At 31.5% G+C, this 21901-nt stretch overlaps 2 protein-coding genes across 2 annotated transcripts; both read left to right on the top strand.

The window, feature by feature from the left end:
* Nucleotides 1-5984: 5984 nt before the first annotated feature.
* LOC122603296 (gamma-tubulin complex component 2) lies at nucleotides 5985-18685 on the top strand. Its single transcript, XM_043775965.1, has 21 exons — nucleotides 5985-6120; nucleotides 6215-6267; nucleotides 6372-6417; nucleotides 8330-8464; nucleotides 9960-10091; nucleotides 10568-10651; nucleotides 11000-11098; nucleotides 11210-11301; nucleotides 11429-11501; nucleotides 11568-11720; nucleotides 12379-12498; nucleotides 12612-12665; nucleotides 12812-12895; nucleotides 13136-13210; nucleotides 13294-13425; nucleotides 14892-15017; nucleotides 15105-15212; nucleotides 15393-15455; nucleotides 15646-15720; nucleotides 17762-17961; nucleotides 18393-18685. Exons 1-21 carry the CDS (start codon nucleotides 6028-6030, stop codon nucleotides 18517-18519), a joined length of 2124 nt encoding a protein of 707 aa, XP_043631900.1. The 5' UTR covers nucleotides 5985-6027; the 3' UTR covers nucleotides 18520-18685.
* A 2112-nt stretch (nucleotides 18686-20797) lies between these two features.
* Nucleotides 20798-21901, top strand: LOC122604257 (F-box protein At4g18380-like). The gene has a single exon (XM_043777144.1). It carries the CDS (start codon nucleotides 20798-20800, stop codon nucleotides 21899-21901), a length of 1104 nt encoding a protein of 367 aa, XP_043633079.1.

Raw genomic sequence — 21901 nt, forward strand, 5'->3', positions numbered from 1 at the left:
CTTACTTACTTAATCTTGAGTTCATCGTCAATAGATATTATAATAAAATAGAACAAAAACTTTTAGTGTACAAGGCCATAATACGCATCAATCTAGCTTCTTGTTGTGCTAATAAAGTTTGGCGAAACTCATTTTCGATTATAATTTTTTTTTTCTTTTTAAACTCTATATTTTTGTAGTTTGTAAAAATATGCATTGAAATATTTTATGATAAACATAAAAAATACTTTTATGCAATAAAGTATTAAAATCATTTTTTTATAAAAAAAGACATTAAACATGAAAACCATCCAAAATATGATAAATATAATAGTCTGGTGCATAAATAAAAAGCAATAATGAAAATTGTGCTCAATATAAGAGTCATACAATTTTGCCTAGTAAGAAAAATATATAAAGACACATTAATCAGCGAATGAAGCTAACTCAAGTGGCAGATGCATTCTGGGTTTTTCCCACTGGTTTTTCCTTGAATCAGCTGTAACGGTTTATGGTCTACATTTCGTAGTCTAGAGTACGTGCAAAGATTCACCATTATACGGTGAGGTGTTCCCTGATGTCGAATACCGACTCACTGTTCTAAAAAAAGATACATTAAACAATAGTCCTTACCAAAGTACAGATCATCAATCATCATCATTATTAAGATCAAAATCGAGTTCCTTACTGCTCCGAGTGTGAAACGGGACGGTTGAGACGAGGGAGTTAGTTGTGGGCTCTAATGGTAGTGGTGCTCCAATAGTGGTGGTTGGACTTTACAATGGTATTCCGATGGTGGTCTTGGTAGCGCACTTAACACAACTTATTTTTTTTATATATAAAATCGAATCAAACCACATTAGAGTTATATATATATATATATATATATTGAAAAGTTATTTTGAGAACTTTTTTTTTTGTGATAATCTTTCAGAACTTTTCAAATCAAGCCCAACCGATGATTATTCGTTACATCAAAATTGTTTTTTGATTGTTTTCTGAATAACTTATGTGTAATTTTATAATTGTGTGGAGGCATGGATTATCATCCGTTATACAATTATGTGGAGATTTGGATTCTTGATCACATGTGCACGAATATTGTTATGATTAGGTAACTAAGCTTAGATGCCGGACACTCACATATTAATTTTTTTAAACCATAAAAATCATGGGGCTCAGACATTTATTCATTAAACAATAAATAATAAATTATTAGTATGTGAGAGGTTCCACACCTAAGCTTAGGTGTCGGACAACATTATATTCCCATTTCCTATATATATATATATGCAAATCTTAATCTTAATCTTATATTAACAACTGAATATATATATGCAAATTTTAATCTTAATCTTATATTAACAACTGACCTTACCTTAATGACCAATTACAACCCTCATTTTTTCTAATTATATTAAATTAACACATGTCATAATATAATTTACACTTTTTTGTTTTTCATCATCAATTTATATTTTTTAACCTTTGTTCTAAACTAATAATCTAAATTGCATTAAATGTCTAATTAATTAAATAATATCTAATAATAAAAATCCAACTTTGTTTACAATTAGTTTTCATCCAACTATAATTAAAACTTATTCAATTTATATATATCTAACTAATAATAACTATATTGATCACGTATGTAGTTACATACATGTTAATATGGACTAATGGCATGGAAAAACAACCCTTTTAGCCCAATCATTAAGAGAATAAAACGGTTAAACCTCATCGTGATTGAGGATATTAAGAGCATAACACGGTTAAACCCCATACCAATCATTAAGAGGATAACACGGTTAAACCTCATCGTGATTGAGGATATTAAGAGCATAACACGGTTAAACCCCATAGTTATTGAGCCCGACGATCTATGCTCAAACATATATTATCCAAAACTTTCATGAAAAAATATAAACCACAACAAAAACTACAAGAATTTTTTTATATGATTGTTAAGAAAACTGCTACAACGTGATATTGATAAACAAACTGGTTAAACGCTTTCCTCAATGTTCCAGTATTACATTTTGTTACTTTGCTCTTCATTACATTATTTATGTTTGAATTTACCTATTTGTAATTTTATAATTTTAATTATATATTTTATATTTGAATTTGCTTGTTTGTTCTTTTATATCTTCTTGGATTACACATATGCGTTAAATGTTTTAGATTTATATTCTTTTAATTTGATTTTATTTACAATTTTTACAGCTAAATTTGCATATTTAACAATTCGTTTTATTTTAAAAATGTCATAATATATTTACTAAATCTAATGATATTTATATTAAATAATAACTTTAAAAAAACCCGTGAAGAGTGGATAAAAAGGGAAGGGTTGTCCTTTCCGCTAGTAACCATCAACACTGAGTCAAGGGTACTAATGAGATTTGACCGTTTGATTTTGGACAGAAAAGACGAATTTCGTTGACAATTTTTTTACAAACTTTTACAAAGACATGTGCTATGTGAAATAGTCTAATAAAAAAAAGATTGAAAAGAGAAAATACATAAATATAATTTAATTTTTGAAAAAAATTTATTCATAAACATAGAATAACCTTATAAACATTTCATCACAACCCTAATAAAATAGATAGTGTGACCGTAAGTTCTCATTTGCTTTTGTTTCATCTCATTCATTGTAGATCATTCTATCATATGTGGTTCATTTCAAGACTTTACCAAATTCATTTATTAATAATGAGTTTTGGGCCCCATCTTATGAGGATTCAGTTGTTGTGTTAATATGATTTTATAATATTAGTGTATTTATGTTGTAACATATACAGATCTAATTAAAAACCGCTATAACATGGATATTGAAAATAGATAATAATTATTTAAGGCAATACCACAAACACGTCAAAAAGTTTACAATATTAAATACATATATTTAATATGTGCAAAAAAACTCAAAGCGATAAAGAAAAGTTAAATGAAAGTTTTTAATATATTAGTTAAAAAGAGCGATACTACAAACGCGTAGAAAAGTTTACACTACCGAACACATATTTAGTATGTGCAAGAAAATAAAAAACAAAACAACAAAAACTTGAATGCAAGTTTTCAATATCTATACTTATCGAATACTATCTTATAAAACATTTTGTTTTTTTTTTTTTTAAATCTCAATTAAGTAATTGAACTACCTAAATTACTCTTCTTCTTTATTCACTAATTTAAACATCTCTACCTAATATACCTATAATACCCTTAAATCTCAACCATTCATTTTTCTCCCTCCTCAAATCTAAACTACTCATTTTTTTCTTTTTCCTCCATAAATCATTTTATTCTCTAATTAATTCAAAATTTTTATCTCAAAAACTGTATATCGATAAATTATAAAAATTGTATGAGTGTTCTTAAAATTTCATGCTCTTTCATTAGAGATGTCATTCGATATACTTTCGACGAATTTTTAAATCCGATGGCATAGTCCGTACGGTTAAGGCATTTGACTATCATACTCTATGACTTGACCTACCACCCCCACCATCTCACCGCCGCAACGCGCAGTCACTATTTCTCGTATTATAAAGCAAATAATCCCTTTCTAAAATTTTAAGTTTCAAAATTTACTTCCCCAAAATGCCCCTCTTATATATTCTATATTACCTATACCATTTATCTCTCCTCAAATATCAACCACTCATTTTTTTCTCTATACTCTATAAATCATTTTATTTCTTTAGTTCATTCAAAATCTTTTATCTCAAAAACCGTACATCGATATATTATAAAAACTATATGGATGTTCTTAGAATTTTATGCTCTTTCATTTGATAGGTCATTCGATATACTTTTAATGAATTTTTAAATCCGAGGGCGGAGCCCGTCAGGTACATCACCCCATAACTGTCGCAACCGCCATTAGACCACCACCCAGTCATCACCTCCATCATCGCCGCAACGCACAAGTACCTTCTCTTGTATTAGCTAAATACTCAAAATAATAATAAAAAAAGTGTACAAGACACGAGTAAATAACCCCAACAAGATCTGATTTGGTCAATTTGAATAGTGATGCAGAGTATAAAATGGACCTAAAAATCTTTTGCATGTGAAATAGATATTTATTTAAGGATAATACCACAACATTTGATTTGTGAATAAGAACCAAAAGTCAAAAACAAATTGTTAGATAAAGTTTCAAAATATTAGTTAAAAACACAAAAACCAAAAAACTATGCAAAAAACAAAATAAAAAAAACGAAAGTAAAGAAATCCAAAGGAGATCCGCTCGTGGTGGCACTGTCATAAGCTTAAAAAAAGACAATACCACAACTGCGTTAAAAAGTTTGAAATGTTGAACAAATACATTTAGTTTGTTCAATAAACCAAAAAATCAAAAACGAAGGAAAAATAATATGTTCAAATAAAAAGTTGCCAATATATTAGTTTATAGATTGAATATTGTTGTTGATTTAAAACTAAATTTATTTAGGGATAATTTTATATATGCCATTAGTAACTTTGAAAATATCATATATGTCCAATTAAATTTATAAATATAAAAAATGTCATTGTTAAATTTAAAATATATCAAATTTACCCAAATAATTAAAGATAATCAAAATATAATAAAATCCTTTAAAATTATAAAAAAACATTTGCAATTGACAATTACAACCTCTTTGTTATAATCCCTAATAATTATATTTTTCTTTATGTTGGATTTCCAGGTCAAGTATTTAATCTATTTTTTTATGAATTAATCATTCTTTATTAGTTTTAATCGAGTGGCTTTGGTAATATGGCTTTTGGTAAAGAAACATATATATTGTATGAGTGTATGTACTGTGTGTGTAGTGTTTAAATGCTATAATTGGTTGATACAGTAAATGTTTTTGTAAACTGAATTGATGGTAACATCAAGAGGGAATTAACATGTGATGAGCATTCGGAAGACTTCAAATGCCACAAAAATTAGACAAATAGGTAGAGTGATTCTTTTGTTTTTAAAATTTTATATACTCCAATGTCAAAATTTTAATGGAACGTGGTGGGCTCTTATTGCAGCGAATGGAAATACAATGAGAATAAAGATCTGTATAATGTATATGTTATCAAAAAAGGATTATAACAAAAAAGGTATTGTTAACCTTTTTTATAGTTATAAAGAATTTTATTGTTTTATTTTGATTATCTTTAAATACTTTGGTTCATTTGATATATTTCAAACTTAATAATGACAATTTTGATATTTTAAAATTTAAGTAGACATATATGATATTTTCAAGTTTACCAATGACATATATCATATTATCCCATTTATTTATTGTATAATATTTTTAAATCCTTTTTTTCTTCTTATAAATATAATCATTATTTATATTAAATTTAGTTTAATATATGATATGAGAAAAATAAGTTTTTGACCGTTAGATATCCCATATAAAGTTTTTCTATATACAAAATTTTTAATTATTTATATACAACTAGCATGGTACCCGCACAATGTGGCGGTGGTGATGGCGACGACAGTTCAGTGGTGTCGGGGAGGGGTGGTGGTGACATCGACAATTGGTGTCGAGTGGTGTAAACATGTAAGTTGATGTAATGGCGATAGTGTAAATAATTTAAAAGATAAAGACTTAGAGTGTAAATTAGAAGATAAGGTTCTGAAGTGTACATTAGTTCATTAAGGACAAATTTGACAATCCCTAATAACTCTTTCCATAAAAGGTGTTTATTAAGGGTAATTTAATACTTTTTGCATCTTACCATTTTCTAACACTTTTTAAAAATAAAAGGTTGATATAATTATTATAAAAGAAGTATTTACATATAACACATAGAGAACAAACCCTTTAAGAAATTACCAAGAGTCGAACCAGCATGCATCCGAGTGAGAATATTATTCATTTCTCTCATCTTCCTAAAAAAAATAAAAATAAATGATCCTATATTTTTCTATTAATAATTAAAAAATTAAATTACAAGGGTTGACGACATATTTCTATTCCTCGTATGTATGTATCGGTGTAAGCAGAGGATAGTCATTTTTGAAATAGTTTGTCTTTTAGGATGATGGAGAATGGTGGTGGCGCATCATCTGTGTGTCCTTCCACTCCTCAATGGAACCTCGATAGACCTTTCCTCACCGGCCAATTCCTTCAGGTCTCTCTCTCTCTCTATATATATACATCTCTTTCTCTAAACCTCCCTCTACTTTTCGAATTTCTTTCAAACTAACCCTACATTGTTTCAAAAGGAATCAAAATTACCATCTGGTCCTGCTGCTGATTCAAATCCACTCGATTTTCGGTATTTCTTCTCTCTCTTTTTTTTTTTGATTATATAATGCAGTCTTTTTACCCTATCTATTTTTAATTTTTTTTTTTAATTTCTGTATTTATTTACTTATACAGTTTGGAAGTAGACAGGCCTATTAGTTGCTACAGTGCTTCCGTCCAGGTAGGCTTACCATTGCACAATTTTGCTTTATATATATATATATATATATATATAGGTTTTAGGTAAAATAAAACAAGGACTAAAGTAACACAAATAAAACAATATGTTTCTCATCATGAAAATCACCGTGCATCAATTACTTCATGAATCTTCGTGCATCAATTTAACTATGATTTAAAGGTCAAGATCTTGTATTCTTTTACTTTAATACTTGTTTTACAATACCTAACCCCCATATATATATATATATATTATATGTTTCATTGCCTTTCTGTAAAAAAAATGGTGTTGTTTGTTTGACCATAAGCTTTTAAATGTCGGAGAAACCTCAACTCAGTGGGTCGTTTGATCTGTATATTCACCGAAAAGGCTGAAGCCTCTTTGGTAACTTTGTGAGAAATGCCAGATGCCGTCGACCATTTGAGCATTAATTCATGAAAATAATCGATTAGAAATTTGCCTGCACGACTTCTTTATAGAAAGAAGTCGGCTTCATGTGTTTACTTATATGCTTAGTAGATAACTATATTCAGAACAAAAGGATTCTAGTTTAAGAGAAAGACGAGTATGAAATGGAAAAAAAATTAATTCTTTTCTTGATCCAGTTATAAAAAGACTAACATGGCAACAAGTCAATTTTATTTCTTTTTTCATTTCAATGGGATCGATTTACTAGTTTACTGCGTAGGTAAATACACTTTGATGAACACACAAGAAGAATGAGTAATGCCTAAGTTAATTCTTTGTTAATCTATGATTTGTCAACTTTGGATTTTGACCTTCGATCATGGCTACAATTTAACAAAGATTTTCCAGGCCTAGGTAGTAGTACGAATGCTTTAGACATCTGTTCTGAAGCTAGCATGTCTATGATGATAAAACAAAATGAGTGACTTGTATGAAGAAATGTATAAGTCTTAACATTTTTTTTTTTTTTTTGTTAAAAGTTATATAGGTCGTCTTATGTTTATTATCTGTCGTTAATTCATTGACCAAGGGTTAAAGGCGAACTTGAGGCGTCATGACCTTATTACCGCCTTAAGGTGAGAGGCAAAAAAGGCGAGCGCCTGAATGAATAAAAAGCTGTTAACTTATTGTAGATAGTATGTTTAACATAATAAAATACAAAAACAAATACATAAGGATAATATGAAAATATGAAAACAGAATGACAAATTTCTAGCAATAGTCTAAATAGGTTATGTGAAAAATGAGATGATTTGAATAGATAAAAGGTCAAATATAAGTGTACCTGAAATCATTAATCACTCTTTTAAGTTATCCATTGATGCACCATCATCACTTTGTACTTCAATAATATCCTTTTCATTCCCTGATGATGAATTGGTGGTTTAGAGAGATGGGGTGAAAAGTGATTTGACTTCAAATACCCATGTAGGTTTTGAATATCTTGATGTGCATGTTTGTAATATAATTGTGTATAGTATTAGTTAACCATGGTAAGTCCCTTTACCGAGAAATAGATGTGTTGGGCTTGGATTATGTAATAGGAAGTTGGAACATGGCAGAAAGATTATAAATTAGTGAATGAGAGTTTATATTCTATTTATATTTAATCAATTTGTTATTTATATACATTCTATAGATCCTGACACGTATATTTATGCAAATATTATAACTATTGAAGGGTAACTTTTGAAGAAAATTAGCAAAAAACATGAAAAATAAAGTTTATTGAAAAAGTCTACTGCGTCTCTTCATTTCGATTATGCAATAAAGTTGACCACCTTAGAAAACGGCTCAGTCGTAGTGTACTAAGGTGCCCCAGAAAACGTCCGCCTTATCCCCTAGGCTCCAAGATTCATCTTCTGGTCCAGTGTGTGGGGTAGGAGGCTATTCTGCCTAGAATGGTAATGATATGTTTGTTAACCTAGTGTTTTCATCCTTGCAGGAACTAATATTAATCGATGATCTTCTGTCTGCTTTGATTGGCGTTGAGGGTCGATATATTTCTATCAATATAGTTCGAGGGAATGAGGACTCTTTTAGCTTCGAAGTTAATGGATCTATGGATTTGGCGCTCCAGGTAAGACTAACCACATTTAAAAGTTTTATAATATGTGTGCATTTCTTGTACTTTTCAAAAAGTCTTCCGAGTCATCATTTCTATGTTAGTAAAGTTGAGTTACAGATTTGCAGTTAGGAGTCTTGTGCATATTTTGATTTAAAAAATTTACTTTTAGCTAGCGTTGTTTTCCACAATTACCTCTCATAGATTGATAGATGTAAACTAAGTCATAACTGATGTGTCTTTATTTAAGGGGAGGGTTTAGTTTATGTTTTTGAAGTCATTAAAGTAAGGTAGCCTATGCGGCAGTTAACTCTAGTTTAAAAATAAAATGCCTTCATCATGTTTGTGAATATGATAGAACCAAATCTATAACAAACATTATGTATTTTCGTAACTTCATTAAATGATTTTTAGACGTTACTTGTGGTACCCTGAAACATAGCTGTAGAAAAGGACTCCTAGGAGCAGAGACGCACCATACTCAAAGTTTTGGGCTTTTCTAAGATGCTCGCATTGGTGTAATGCCTTTATCGGGAATCCCTTAAATGCTTAGGAGCCCTTCGTGACTAAACCTTGGTCTTTTTGGTATATATTACTGCCTAACTATCATATTACTACTAAAAAGATCTCTAGAAACTAAATCTTTGATTATTCTCATATTCTTTTTCATTAAGATGTGAGACATCAATCACAAGTTCTGGTGTCTCATCTTTTAAGCTCTGCAACTTCTATTAGATATAGGGAAGAATTTTAACTTGATGAGTAGGGGTTGATAACCTTGATGACTTGATGTTTTTCTGCTATATTTGTATCTTACTTTCCTTCGCTTAGTTTAGATGTTATGATATGGCCGTGAACCATGTTTAATATATTTGTTACTAGTCTAGTGCCCGCGCGTTGCAGCGGCTCTAGTTTATAGCACGTGAGATGCCGTAACGATATTAATTTAGAAGATGTTTAAAATGTTCTTGCCTTCGTCCCCGCGTCTAAGTATATCGGCTAGATCATGCCATGTATTCCATCAATCTATCAAAAGAAAAAAAAAAAACAAAAATTAAGACGATTATAAGCTGGTCATTTACAACAATTAAGAGATGGATAGTGTGAGTTAAGGAGGGGTAGTTTAGGAATATTCAGAAAAGTGCTTAATGTCTTAATGTTATCCTCTTTATAACGGGGTATAGATATATAGCATGAAGTTAAATTATGTTTGATATATCAAGTGTTATTAGAGTTACTTGAGTTGTGTATATTACACCAGTACACTTATTTGATACAAGACACCTCCAATTTATGAGGCGTGCACCTAGAGATTGGGACATAGACCCCCTTTGCGCCTTGAACCTTTACCAATTGCGTTTTGGAAAGTCGGAACTTAAATTCGAGGATTGGAATGAACTGGAAAATCTGAAATTCAGATCTGAGCCTTAATCACATGTGTATGTATGCATATCTGTGTCATCATGGAACTTGTCCAGTTTCTAAAGTTAAATATGTCAAGCATATGCAGGAACAGGCGAAAAGGATATTTCCTATGTGCAAGAGCTATCTACTAATCAATCAGTTTGTCGAGTCAAGATCCCAGTTCAAGTCTGGATTGGTTAATCATGCCTTTGCTGCTGCACTAAGGTCCTTCCTCCTCGTAAGTTATTAAACTTATTGCTATTAGATGACCATCATTATGAATGTTGCTAAAAGTTCTGTTGAATTTTGTATTACTATCCTAATGTATTATCGACAATGTGGTGTAAGTTGAAACAAACCTGTGTAAGTGATATTTGCTTAATTTATTATTATGAGTTTTGTAGTCTATTATAGTTGCTAAGATACAAATATTTGCAATTTACAGCAATAGAAGTTAGAGTTGGTGGTTATATATATAAATATATCCAAGCAAATTGGTTCAAGCGGGAAATTGCCTTCTCACCATTTTCACGATTTGGGTCCTTTTTATTTTATCCCCGTCAACGTGTGTATTATACACACATACACATACTACACACCCACATACCTGAGATCATCCCCTTTATGTGATATCAACCATTCTACTCTTGGTGACTTGTTTCTTGCTCGGTCTAACTAGAGCCTATAAATCTGATTGTAAATAAACCTTTTCAGGATTACCAGGCTATGGTGGCACAACTTGAACATCAATTTCGACTAGGACGACTCTCCGTACAAGGATTATGGTTCTATTGCCAGGTACATTTATAAGTTTCAAAAAACCAAATTCTTTTGTGTGTTTGCGCGCCTAAGTGTCACTTATTTTTCACCACCTCTAAGTTACTCTAGAACCACCATACACGGATTGATCAAAACTGTCCACAAATGATCTACAATTGCTTTGCTTTATGAATTTTGCTCTCAAAACATTAAAAGACTCGCCAACTTCTTGGTTTTTTCAGAAGTATCAGCTGTTTATGCGACCGGGAATATTGGGGGTTAATCACAACCTGCCTTTATATTCTATTGATGTTGCAAGTTGCATTTCTCCTTCCGTTTTGAAGTTTTTATATTTATAAATTTTATTGATTTTTGCTATGTTTGTAGCCAATGATGGGATCAATGCAAGCATTATCATTGGTAATAAGAAAGGCTTCGGTATCTAATTCTGTTGGTTCTGCAGTTCTTAACCTTTTACAAAGTCAGGTAAAATTTTGAAATTCTCAACTCATACAAATTTGGGTACATATCCTTTAACTTTGTTTCGCTCTTCATTGTATTATATGCTATTTATTTCTCTAAGTTAAATTTGAATAGGCCAAGGTAATGGCTGGTAACTACTTGGTGAGGTCATTGCTGGAGAAGATGATAGAGTCTGCAAATTCTGCTTATCTTGGCATACTAGAAAGGTATACCATTGACAGTGGGCAATATTTCATATTTGTATGCATGAAATCATATATTTACAAAAATTGAGTTTGCTATTGGTTACCATCTTGATCCTCTTACTCGAGTAGTAGATGATAACATGTGCAGGTGGGTGTATGAAGGAGTTATTGATGATCCTCATGATGAGTTCTTCATTGCTGAAAACAAAGCTCTTCAAAAAGTACAACTTTATCTTATCATACATATACTATAAATGATTCAGTTTCTGACAATGTAAGTTTTACAGGAGAGTCTCACACAAGATTATGATGCTATGTATTGGCGACAACGATACAGTCTCAAAGATGATATTCCTTCCTTTCTTGCAAATTCGGCTGAGACTATTTTAACAACAGGGAAATATTTAAATGTCATGAGAGAATGCGGGCATACTGTTCAGGTGCTTCGATAACTATAGCTTGTTGTGTGGCATATGGGCTGTTACAATAATTCTTCGGATTGGCTTGATTTGGTGTATTTTTTTTCTGTTACGGGTCAAATGAAAAACGTTTAGCTAAAATGGAATTGGGTCGAAAGTTATCCGCATTATATGATCAATGCATATAACCTCTGAGTTTATTATATTTATGAAGTTATAGCTATTTTATAACCAAAGTAATATAATTTCTGCGATCATATTTGACATATTTTTCGCTCATTGATAACTTTTAATTAGTTTACAAAAACGACACATTTATATGTCATTTGACAATGCGGGTATACTGTTCAGGTGTTAACTATAGCTTGTTGTGTGACATACAGGTATAATAATACTTTTATGGGCATCATTAGGTGTATGTTTATATTATTACGGGTCAAATAAAAAATATTTAGCTAAAATGGAAGTAGTATAATGTTTATTACAATAATGAACTTATATTTTTTTTGATAATCGAAGTAATATAATGTTTTTACAGTCGTATTTGACATACTTTTCGCACATAGATAACTTCTATATAGTGGACAAAAACGACAGATTCTGACCCCTTTCCTGACTTCCCATTGACCAACTCTAACCTTATAAATGCTATCAGTCTTATGTCAGCTTGTCTTAATAGGTCCCTGTATTGGGGAATTCAAAATTGATGAACTTTGGGTCAAATGATCACTATCTTGAATGCATCAAATCTGCTTATGATTTTGCCAGTGGAGAGTTGCTAAATCTCATGAAAGATAAGGTGCGGTAATATTCAATATTTCTTGTATCTTTTCCTAGCACTTATAGAAATTAATTGGTGCTTTGGCTTGCTAATTGCTTTGGTGATGAGTTATCTTTTTTTAATATTGATAGTATGACCTTTTCGGAAAGCTACATTCAATTAAGCGTTATCTTCTTCTAGATCAGGTGCGCACTAGAAACTTTTAATATTTTGATTCATGATTTGTCTTGTTTCTTTTTGTATTGAATTCTTGGTAAAATGAAATTTCTTATTTTTGGAGCTTGTTTCTGTAATGGATCCTTTGATGCAAGAACTGTGGGTTGACTTACAGGGTGATTTCTTGGTTCACTTCATGGATATTGCTCGTGATGAACTTGCTAAAACACCAAAGGAGATCTCTGTAGAGAAGCTTCAGGTCTTTATCCACTCAACCTCAGATTATACTACTCTAATTGATTTTATATCCATATGTTACCATATTAGTGTCTTAACATAGTAATCACATATGTATGTTAGAGATGAGACTTATCATTTATTTTCTTTTTACTATTATCGTTCATGTTTATCTTTATTGATTCAGGCAACCTTATATATACGGCATTTTTATTAGCACATGACATGACAACTTACATATACATTTGATATTTATTTTCAGTCCCTTTTGGACCTTGCACTGCGTTCGACAGCAGCTGCAGCAGATCCTTTGCATGAGGAAGTTACATGTTCAGTGGTCGGTGACATATATCATAATATTTAGATATTTGCTTACAAGTAAGCAAAATTTTGTAACAAGACATGAATTTTGGTCTTCAGGACACATGTTCTTTGTTGAAGAGGCTAAGCACTCTTAAAGATCTTCAGACTAGTGAGGCTGTGTCAGAGACTGATCTTTTAGAAGAATCCTTGAGTATTACTGGTGTCGAAACATTTTCTGTCAATTACAAGGTAATTTACTCACCCTTGCATTCTCCCCCCATTTCTCACTTTTTTCTCACTGAATACTTGTAGTTGCTATGAGTAATTTTTAATATCTTGGTGAGCTTACAATTTTACCCCACTTCATAAATGGGATTTGAATCTGATGTCTCTATATTTATTGGAGATGATATGTAATGTTCCCTAATTAAATGCTCATTTTTATGCTATAGCCATGACAGAATAACGGGAACGAAGCTAGACAAATATATTAAAAGAAGTACATAAAAATTGTTTTAACAATAATCATCTACCGTTAAATATTGAGATTTAGCCCAACTGGACATTTAATGCCCCTTATGTCTTTCAGCCAAATGTTGGTCACGGGTTCAAAACCTTTGAAAGGCATATTGGGAAGTCTTTACCAATGAGGTGAAGCATGGGGGGTTTTCTCTAGCATTAGCTTGTTTCCTCCAGAACAGGTAGTGGGACTTCCACCGCCAGTCATGCCCTCGGATTGACTGTGCTGGTGACGTTTGCTCAATCTCTACCGGACGATGAAGAGGCATGCCGCTGAGTCCAATCACCACTGCCGTTCAAAAAAAAATTGGGTTACGTAGCTTAATAAATGAATATCAATATTTGGGAATGTATTATTTCAGAAATAGCAATTACATATAAAATCATACATATACTTTAGCATTGATAACGTAACATCCACGTGTATTAAAATAATACAGTGATACATGTAATTGCAACATATATCAATAACTACCAAAAAAAATTGTTTCTCCAAAAAATGATTTTGGACTTTGTTATATATATATATATACATATATATTGTAGATAACTACCAATAGTGAAAGTGAAACATTATTACCCAAAAGGTGGTGATATTTTCATCACTTCTGATGGATCTACCACAATTGTGCATTTGTGCATCAATGGTTTGTACAGTCAGCTGTGTAAAAACTGTACAATGTGGTACATTTATTAAATGTGGTGGTTCGTTTGTACGAATATCACCACTCTTACCCAAAAAGATATGGAAACTTAAACACTATTGACTTTCTTTATCGTTGAGGCTAGTTGAATAGAGAAAAACAAAGCTGGGAGGGGGTAATTCTTTGTCAAGACTTGTTAGAGAAAAACAACTTACAAAATGTTGGTACAAGTGATAGCAAAGAAATTAAATCATAACCATCAAACCACTTTGCTAAAGAGATAGTTGTTACTCATCATGACGCTTTATCTTGTTTTTTAGAAACAAATTTCAGAAAAAGATGAAGTGACACTCTTCATTGAACAATAACACTTTGGCAAATTATAAGGACAATATAATATATAATTAAATATAATATTTGCAGGAAGGTTTGACCATAGTTCTTTTCTAGCTCTGACAAAAGAAGGTGATGCCATAATACATTAATACATGAGACTATTCCATATTTTATATGATTGGTGTTTAGAATATTTCTGTATGTTCTATATCTCAGGTTCAATGGCCACTGTCACTTGTAATATCAAAGAAAGCCTTGACAAAATACCAGTTGATCTTCCGGTTTTTGTTTCATTGCAAACATGTACATCGACAACTTTGTGCAGCATGGCAAGCACATCAAGTATGAGACTATATGTCCTCACCCTAAACTTTAATAGAACTCATCCTTTTCATGGATTCATGCTGTAGTTGTACTTCATTGTTGTAGGGTGTACGTGCACGTGATATGCATGGAACTGCAATCTCAATATCATCGATATTGTGCCGTAATATGCTCAAGTTTATCAATAGTCTTCTACATTATCTAACATTTGAGGTAATACAAAGTGTTCTGTATTACGATCTTTCACATTTTGTAACTCATAGCTTTCCTTCAAATCTCATTTGTATGTTTATAATTTTAAAAATGTGTGTGTATATATATGTATAGGTGGCAATTACTGATTTACATATCAATGAGTTTATAATTAATTTTCAGAATATGTATTCGTTTTAGGTCCTTGAGCCAAATTGGCATGTTATGCATAGTAAACTTGAGAATGCAAAGAGCATAGATGAGGTATGCCCCTCTTCACTCTAAAGTTTGATGCCCCGAGTTATATGATGCTCCTTGCAGTCGACCAACCGACCCTGTTTGTTGGTTATATTTACCCAAATTTTGACTTCTTTTAATTGTCATACTTGGATCTCTATAATCGTTTTGTATTTGCTTCTAGTTTCTTTACTAAGGCAAGTTTTTGAAAAAACAGGTAATTCAATATCATGACTTTTTCTTGGAGAAGTGTCTCAAGGAATGTTCACTTCTTTCCCCTGTCCTCTTCAAGGTTGGAATGATTCCTTGTTCATTATCTGCTCTACCTTTCCTTATACACTAAACTTCGTGATGCCTGTTAAAGTTCCAAAGGAATTTAAAATAGATCATGAATTCAGAGGAATAGTTTTGTTATACGAAATGATAATTAAGCATAATGTTGTTGCACACTTGAAAAGAGGAACAGGAAAAATAAGAAAAGGTAGATTTAAAATCCAGAAGTATCCATTAACTAAATGGTTATATACTAAACCTATATCTATATACTAAATGGTTATATACTAAACCTATATTTATATCTCTTCTAATATATAGAAAGATGGCATTGGTCTTAAAATCTAAATTCATAAGACAAGGAGTTTACCCTTACCCTTACTTTACATGGAACTGATTCTAAAAATATAAGATCATCAAATTTACTATCATGACCTGAGTAATAAATGCATATACATTTATGTAATCATATCCATCTATAAATATTCTAATAACAATTCCCATATGTAGTGTGTCTCCGTATTCCGTCCCCATATACTAATCGAAGTTAAATATATATAATTCAATTTAGACCGACACTTAAAAAATCGAGAAGTCATCCACCAGTGCACATTGCGCCGGTACACTTTTAGTCTATACTGTATTAAAAAAACATTTAACCTATTGTCTTAATTTGAAATTATAAGTTCATTAATTTGACTACTTTGCCAATTGGAGATACCATTGTTTCTGGTAGGGCTGTAAACGGTTCTGTTAGCTAGAAATTTTGAACTGTTTTTCGGGTTTCGGTTCGGTTCGGTTAGTTAGAAATTTTGAACTGTTAAGTTCGAAAAAGTCGGTTAATTTCGGTTTTATTTTCGGTTAACCATTTATTAAAGTTATGCTAATATAAAGTTTAAGTATTCAATTATAATAGTCAGTTTACATTGCATTAATTAATTCTTCCATGTATAATACTTATTTAAGTATTTAACTACATTAATATTTTGTTTTTTAAATAAATATAAATTACATCTAATTGTGATTTACTGTTCTATAGCGTTATTTTTATGCAATGCAAGTTTCTATTTAAGAGTATCATGATTTATTACTTAAAATATCTTTTATATGCTATTACTAATATTTTTGATAAATATCTTAAGCAAAGGTAACAACTTTATATCTAAGAAAATTACTTAGAATATCCCAAATTAATCATAGATTGCGAAAGAAAGTTAGTAAAATTGTTAATATTTTAGACAACATATACAAAAAATTAGCTAAAGAGATATGTAAATGATGTATTCATGTAATACATATATGTGTAAATATACATATATATGATTATATGTGGGTATATATCAAAATTCGGTTCGGTTAACCGCGGGTAATGAATATTGAAAACCGTAACCGAACCGTTACACTTCGGTTTTTATGTTTTCGATTTTTTTGGGTTTCGGTTTTTTTCGGTTTTTTCGGTTTCGGATCACGCGGTTCGGACTGGTTTTTCGGTTTTCCGGTTCATTTCTTAGACCCCTAGTTTCTGGTACAGAAGTTCCTATAAAAATGGGAAATGCCCTACCTTTGAGTGTGGTTTGAACTATTGATTTACGTAATTGGAAGTAACCAATTAGGTTTACGACGCCCTTAAGCATATATATTAGTTAGATGATAGAATCTTATATTAATAAATAGGAAATTACTTATTTGACGAAATAAAATGGAAACTAATTAATAGAAGTTAATTCATAGTATAATTTATCACCCCTTTCTAACATCACCAACAACCCAACCATCACACAGCCGGCGGTTGGCGAAGCCGGCTGCCATCATCACCAACCCACTTTCCTTGCCGAAGAATTATAAAATCATGTAAGCGTGGGCATGATTCTAGTTTTACTAATATATTTACATTTCTTTTGAATATGTTCTCTTGATGTGGATGTGGATGTGGATGTAGATGTGACTGAGCTTTGTATAAGACATATAGTAGCTAATAGCTATATGGATCGTATAAATTTAGAACTCCCAGAAACACAAGTTTAGTTGTTTTGTTCTAACAAGTTTTTTGTTGAATGCAGAAATTTGAGAAATTAAAACTTGTATGCCTTCAATATGCTGCTGCAACTCAGTGGCTGATGAACTCCATCGAAGCTCCGGACACAAACAAATCTTTTGATGAATCTTCTTCATATGAAAGTTCAAAAGTTTTGAAGCTGAGGAAGCCTTCTAAGAAGCCCAATTCACCCAAGGAAGAGTCATCGGTCATTAAATGTGTCTTGTAAGATCTGAAAACTAGAGTTCGTGTCAGCTGATATACAAAGTTAGACCTGTTTATCTATATACGGGTCAAGTTTGGTTGAATAAAATTTCTAACGGGGGGTAAAAGTAAAAGTTTAGCGAAAAGAAACAGGCTGAATGTCTTAACCCTGTTGGAAGTCTCAGCAAGTGTTTTTTATAGCACAAGTTCTTCAAAATAATTTTATTCACGATTTGGATAATAATTAATATAATAAAGTCTTAGGTAATCATAGTTGAAACATCAAATATTATTGTTTTATGGATGTCAATAGTTTGGTAGAACCAGATTAGTGTGCACTAATTTGTATTACCTACCATGGTTGACCTGCCTATTTTGCTACCCATAGTTATTGCACATCCCCACCCCAACCTTCTCTTTTCCCCTCTCTCATAAAGTTGAGTCATTTGCAGGAAATTTGAAGCGGAGCTAACTGCAGAGCTTCAAAGTTTAAGGCCGATTTTGAGCAGCAGGTCCCAGGCAGAACCATATCTTACTCATCTTGCACAGTTGATTCTTGGTGTTGGTATGGATCAATAGATGTAGATTGTTGGTGTTTATGTTAGTTATGCCTGTTAACTTCTTGTTTTGCTGTATATTGATTTTGGAATGACAGTGTGTGCGGCATTGAGTAGCTTCTTTTGATTCAGCAAGACCTACTTCTTTATTATAATATATGCAGACGGATAATTATTTTATATGCAAACGATCAAGATGACTGGGTAAAAGTTGATGCACAGAAGAGACAGTAGTGATACTTTAACAAACCCGCAATAAGGATAACGAATAAAAAAAATATTATATTTTGCGCTGAGATAAAAGTAAGTGCCTGGTCACATATTTTGGAAGGGCGACTAGCAAATGGAATGGCAATTTTTGTATGATTTAATTTTTTGAAGTAGCATTCACAGCAACAAGTATTCCCAAAGTAATTACAAATGTTAATTTTTGGGGCTAGAGCGATACAGACTGCCATATCACCAGTTTAACATTATGTTTATCAGGGATTAGAACCCTGAAGTGGAATGATATCTTTTACCCTTCGTATTCCAATTCGTACAAAGACAGTTATTAAGCATATTAAAATTCAAGTCGATCTGCTTACATATTTATGAAAGGCCAGGATTGAAACACGTTTAAGAAACTAACTCCATCTACTCGATGATTTAACATCAAAACATATTTCACTGATACCGTTCCAGACATATTCAGGATTCAGATCAAACATTTAAAGTGTGTCTTTACTAATTACTCTTAACAAGTGGATCCTACTATCCTAGTTTCTTAGGTTATTCATTTGTATATCATTTGCTTGAGTTATTTTTGTGTATCTTTTGCTCAAAAGTAAATGTGGTATAAACTATACCAACAAGGCAACAACATTCCACTTGTTTTGTCAACTAAATATTTTCTACACTATTAATTAATTATTCTACAGATGTTACAAAAAGTTGGAAAAGTTGAAGAAAAGATAACAAACCAATATAGAATCACACTCCTTTTGATCTCTTTTGAATTCTATATTTTAATTGTGCAAGACAAAAGAAAAATTAAGTTTAAGAAATAAGTCAAATAACATTTAATGCACACAATAATACCATTAGCATGGCACAATAAATAATTTAACATATGTTGGATAAATTATTAATCTTCCACACTATGATAATCTTGATAAAGTCTTGTTACATCTTACTACAATACATGTGCTAATCTAGATAAAAAGTTTTGCTATATTTTATTACAATAACTGCAAATGTGTAAAACAAAATTAGGAAACATATGGATGTTGTTAGTTATTTTTTTTATGTTATATTAACTGAGAGTGTATGACCACCAACTTAAACATCGTACATTTTATTATTAGAGTAATAATAAGTCTGGCATATAATATTGGTTATCAAACCACATGGTTAATTACATTAGATTAAATTAATTAACATACTTGAAAAAAAAAGGAAAGATTCTTTTGGGATTTGAACTAGGGCGATGGTTTTGCTAATAGCCTAATCTTTAAGCATGAAAGGTTTTAATTTTGAATTTGATTAGTATATAGTTATGAAGCCTCATCTGCGACTCAAACTAGTTGTGCTTTATAATTAGTCGCCTCTTTAAAACAGATCAAATACGAAGTTAATTTTTTTTTTTTTTTTTTTGTCATAACACCAGATGTAAAACCAATAAGGTTGGATAAGTAGTTAACAACGTTGTCTATGAAGACAGGTGTCAATGATTCTATTTTCATGAGTTCATGCCTTACAAGGCTACCTCAAAGTAACTTCTCCACACCATTATAATAAAGGTAAAGTTATCTACATCTTAATCTTTAATATACACCGGTCTTAAAGATATTAGTACCAAAATTCATAAAAGATGGATGATTGTTCATAATACCAAACTTCAAAGGTGCTTCATGTGATAATTCCATAAAAGAAAATTTATTTATTATTTTTTATATGTAGCCTTGTTATCATTCAAAGTCAAAAATGTTGACCCGCGCCTTGTAAACGTGTGTGCCGGCCTTGGAATTTAACTTAGACGAAGTTTCTAACCCAATTTCCTTTCTTTTGAGAATGTAAGTATATATATCAACAACCCAATCTTTCTTCATATCAATGCATACCCACATCAAATAATTCAATCTAACATTATTATTATTATTATTATTATTATTATTATTATTATTATTATTATTATTATTATTATTATTATTATTATTATTATTATTATTATTATTCAAAAACTTATATATATATATATACACACTATTTTGATTCTTCAGACTAATTGATATTGTTTCTCATATATCTCCTAATTAAAGATGGATGTCAAAGAAAATTCAGAACAACAACAAGAAGAAGAACAAGTAGACGTTTTTGACTTGTTACCGGACGCATTGGTGCTAGAAATCTTCAACCGAGTACAAGATGCTCGGTCGTTATCGGCTTGCACGATTTTATGCAAACGTTTTGGTGATCTCGTTACGCAAACAGAAACCGTGTCTTTACAAATAATTGCACGTAGGAATACGACGTCGTTTCAAGAGTTGTCATCAAAGAGTGGGGATCACATTAGTAATAATAAATCTAAAGGTGGATTCCTTGGTAGATTTATTTTAAAACCGGTTAATGATTTCCTTCGTCGTATGATGTCTAGGAAACCCAAACCCTGTTGTGAAGACGAGGAAGAGGAAAATACGTTCCGTTTACCAAATGAATTACTAAAAAATTTTAAGGAAGTCAAGTCATTAGCTATTAAACTTCCGGGTTATGAAGGAGATGTTTCACCTAATGGATCAGGGGGTGCGCTTTTGAAATGGAAAGCAGAGTTTGGAAAAGAACTCGAGAGTTGTGTGATTTTAGGAGCTACAGGGTTTAAGAAATCTGAAAATAGTACGAAAGATGAGACTAAAGGGAAAGTAGAAGATGTAATATCGACAACGAATCACTTGACGAACAAGCAATTAAAGAAACGAGTCGTTTGGACTATTTCTTGTTTAATTGCTTGTTCTGCAAGGCATCATATGTTGAAGCAAATCATTTCAGTAAATCGTATGTTACGAAATGTGAAAATAACTGATGGAAGTAAGCAAGGAACGATCGATATGAAGGAAAGGCAAGTGTTCGATGTTAGAAACGACACGATGTGTTCAGAAAAAACTTCGGATTTGGAAATGGAAAGGACTAAAGTTCCGGCTGTAATAATCAAAATGTGGTACATGCCAATGTTGGAATTGCCTGAATCGGGCGGTGTGATGAAAGGGGCGACGTTGGCCGTCATTAGGCCAGTGATCGGGACGACTGTTGAAAAACAGGATGATGTGACTTTGGCAATGGGTGCATTTGAAGATAAGTTTGTGAAGGAAGCTGTGAAGAAGCTTGTTGAGAAGAAACGGTCTTACACGCTTGAAATGAATTCATTTTGA

The sequence above is a fragment of the Erigeron canadensis genome, chromosome 6, assembly GCF_010389155.1.
Source record: "Erigeron canadensis isolate Cc75 chromosome 6, C_canadensis_v1, whole genome shotgun sequence".
NCBI lineage: Eukaryota > Viridiplantae > Streptophyta > Magnoliopsida > Asterales > Asteraceae > Erigeron > Erigeron canadensis.

Coding starts and splice junctions, on each gene's coding strand:
- LOC122603296 (XM_043775965.1), top strand. CDS start 6,028: ATGATGGAGAATGGTGGTGGCGCATCATCTGTGTGTCCTTCCACTCCT. Junction 12,499..12,611: donor TAAATCTCATGAAAGATAAG/GTGCGGTAATAT, acceptor TAATATTGATAG/TATGACCTTTTCGGAAAGCT. Junction 15,018..15,104: donor CAGCATGGCAAGCACATCAA/GTATGAGACTAT, acceptor TCATTGTTGTAG/GGTGTACGTGCACGTGATAT.
- LOC122604257 (XM_043777144.1), top strand. CDS start 20,798: ATGGATGTCAAAGAAAATTCAGAACAACAACAAGAAGAAGAACAAGTA.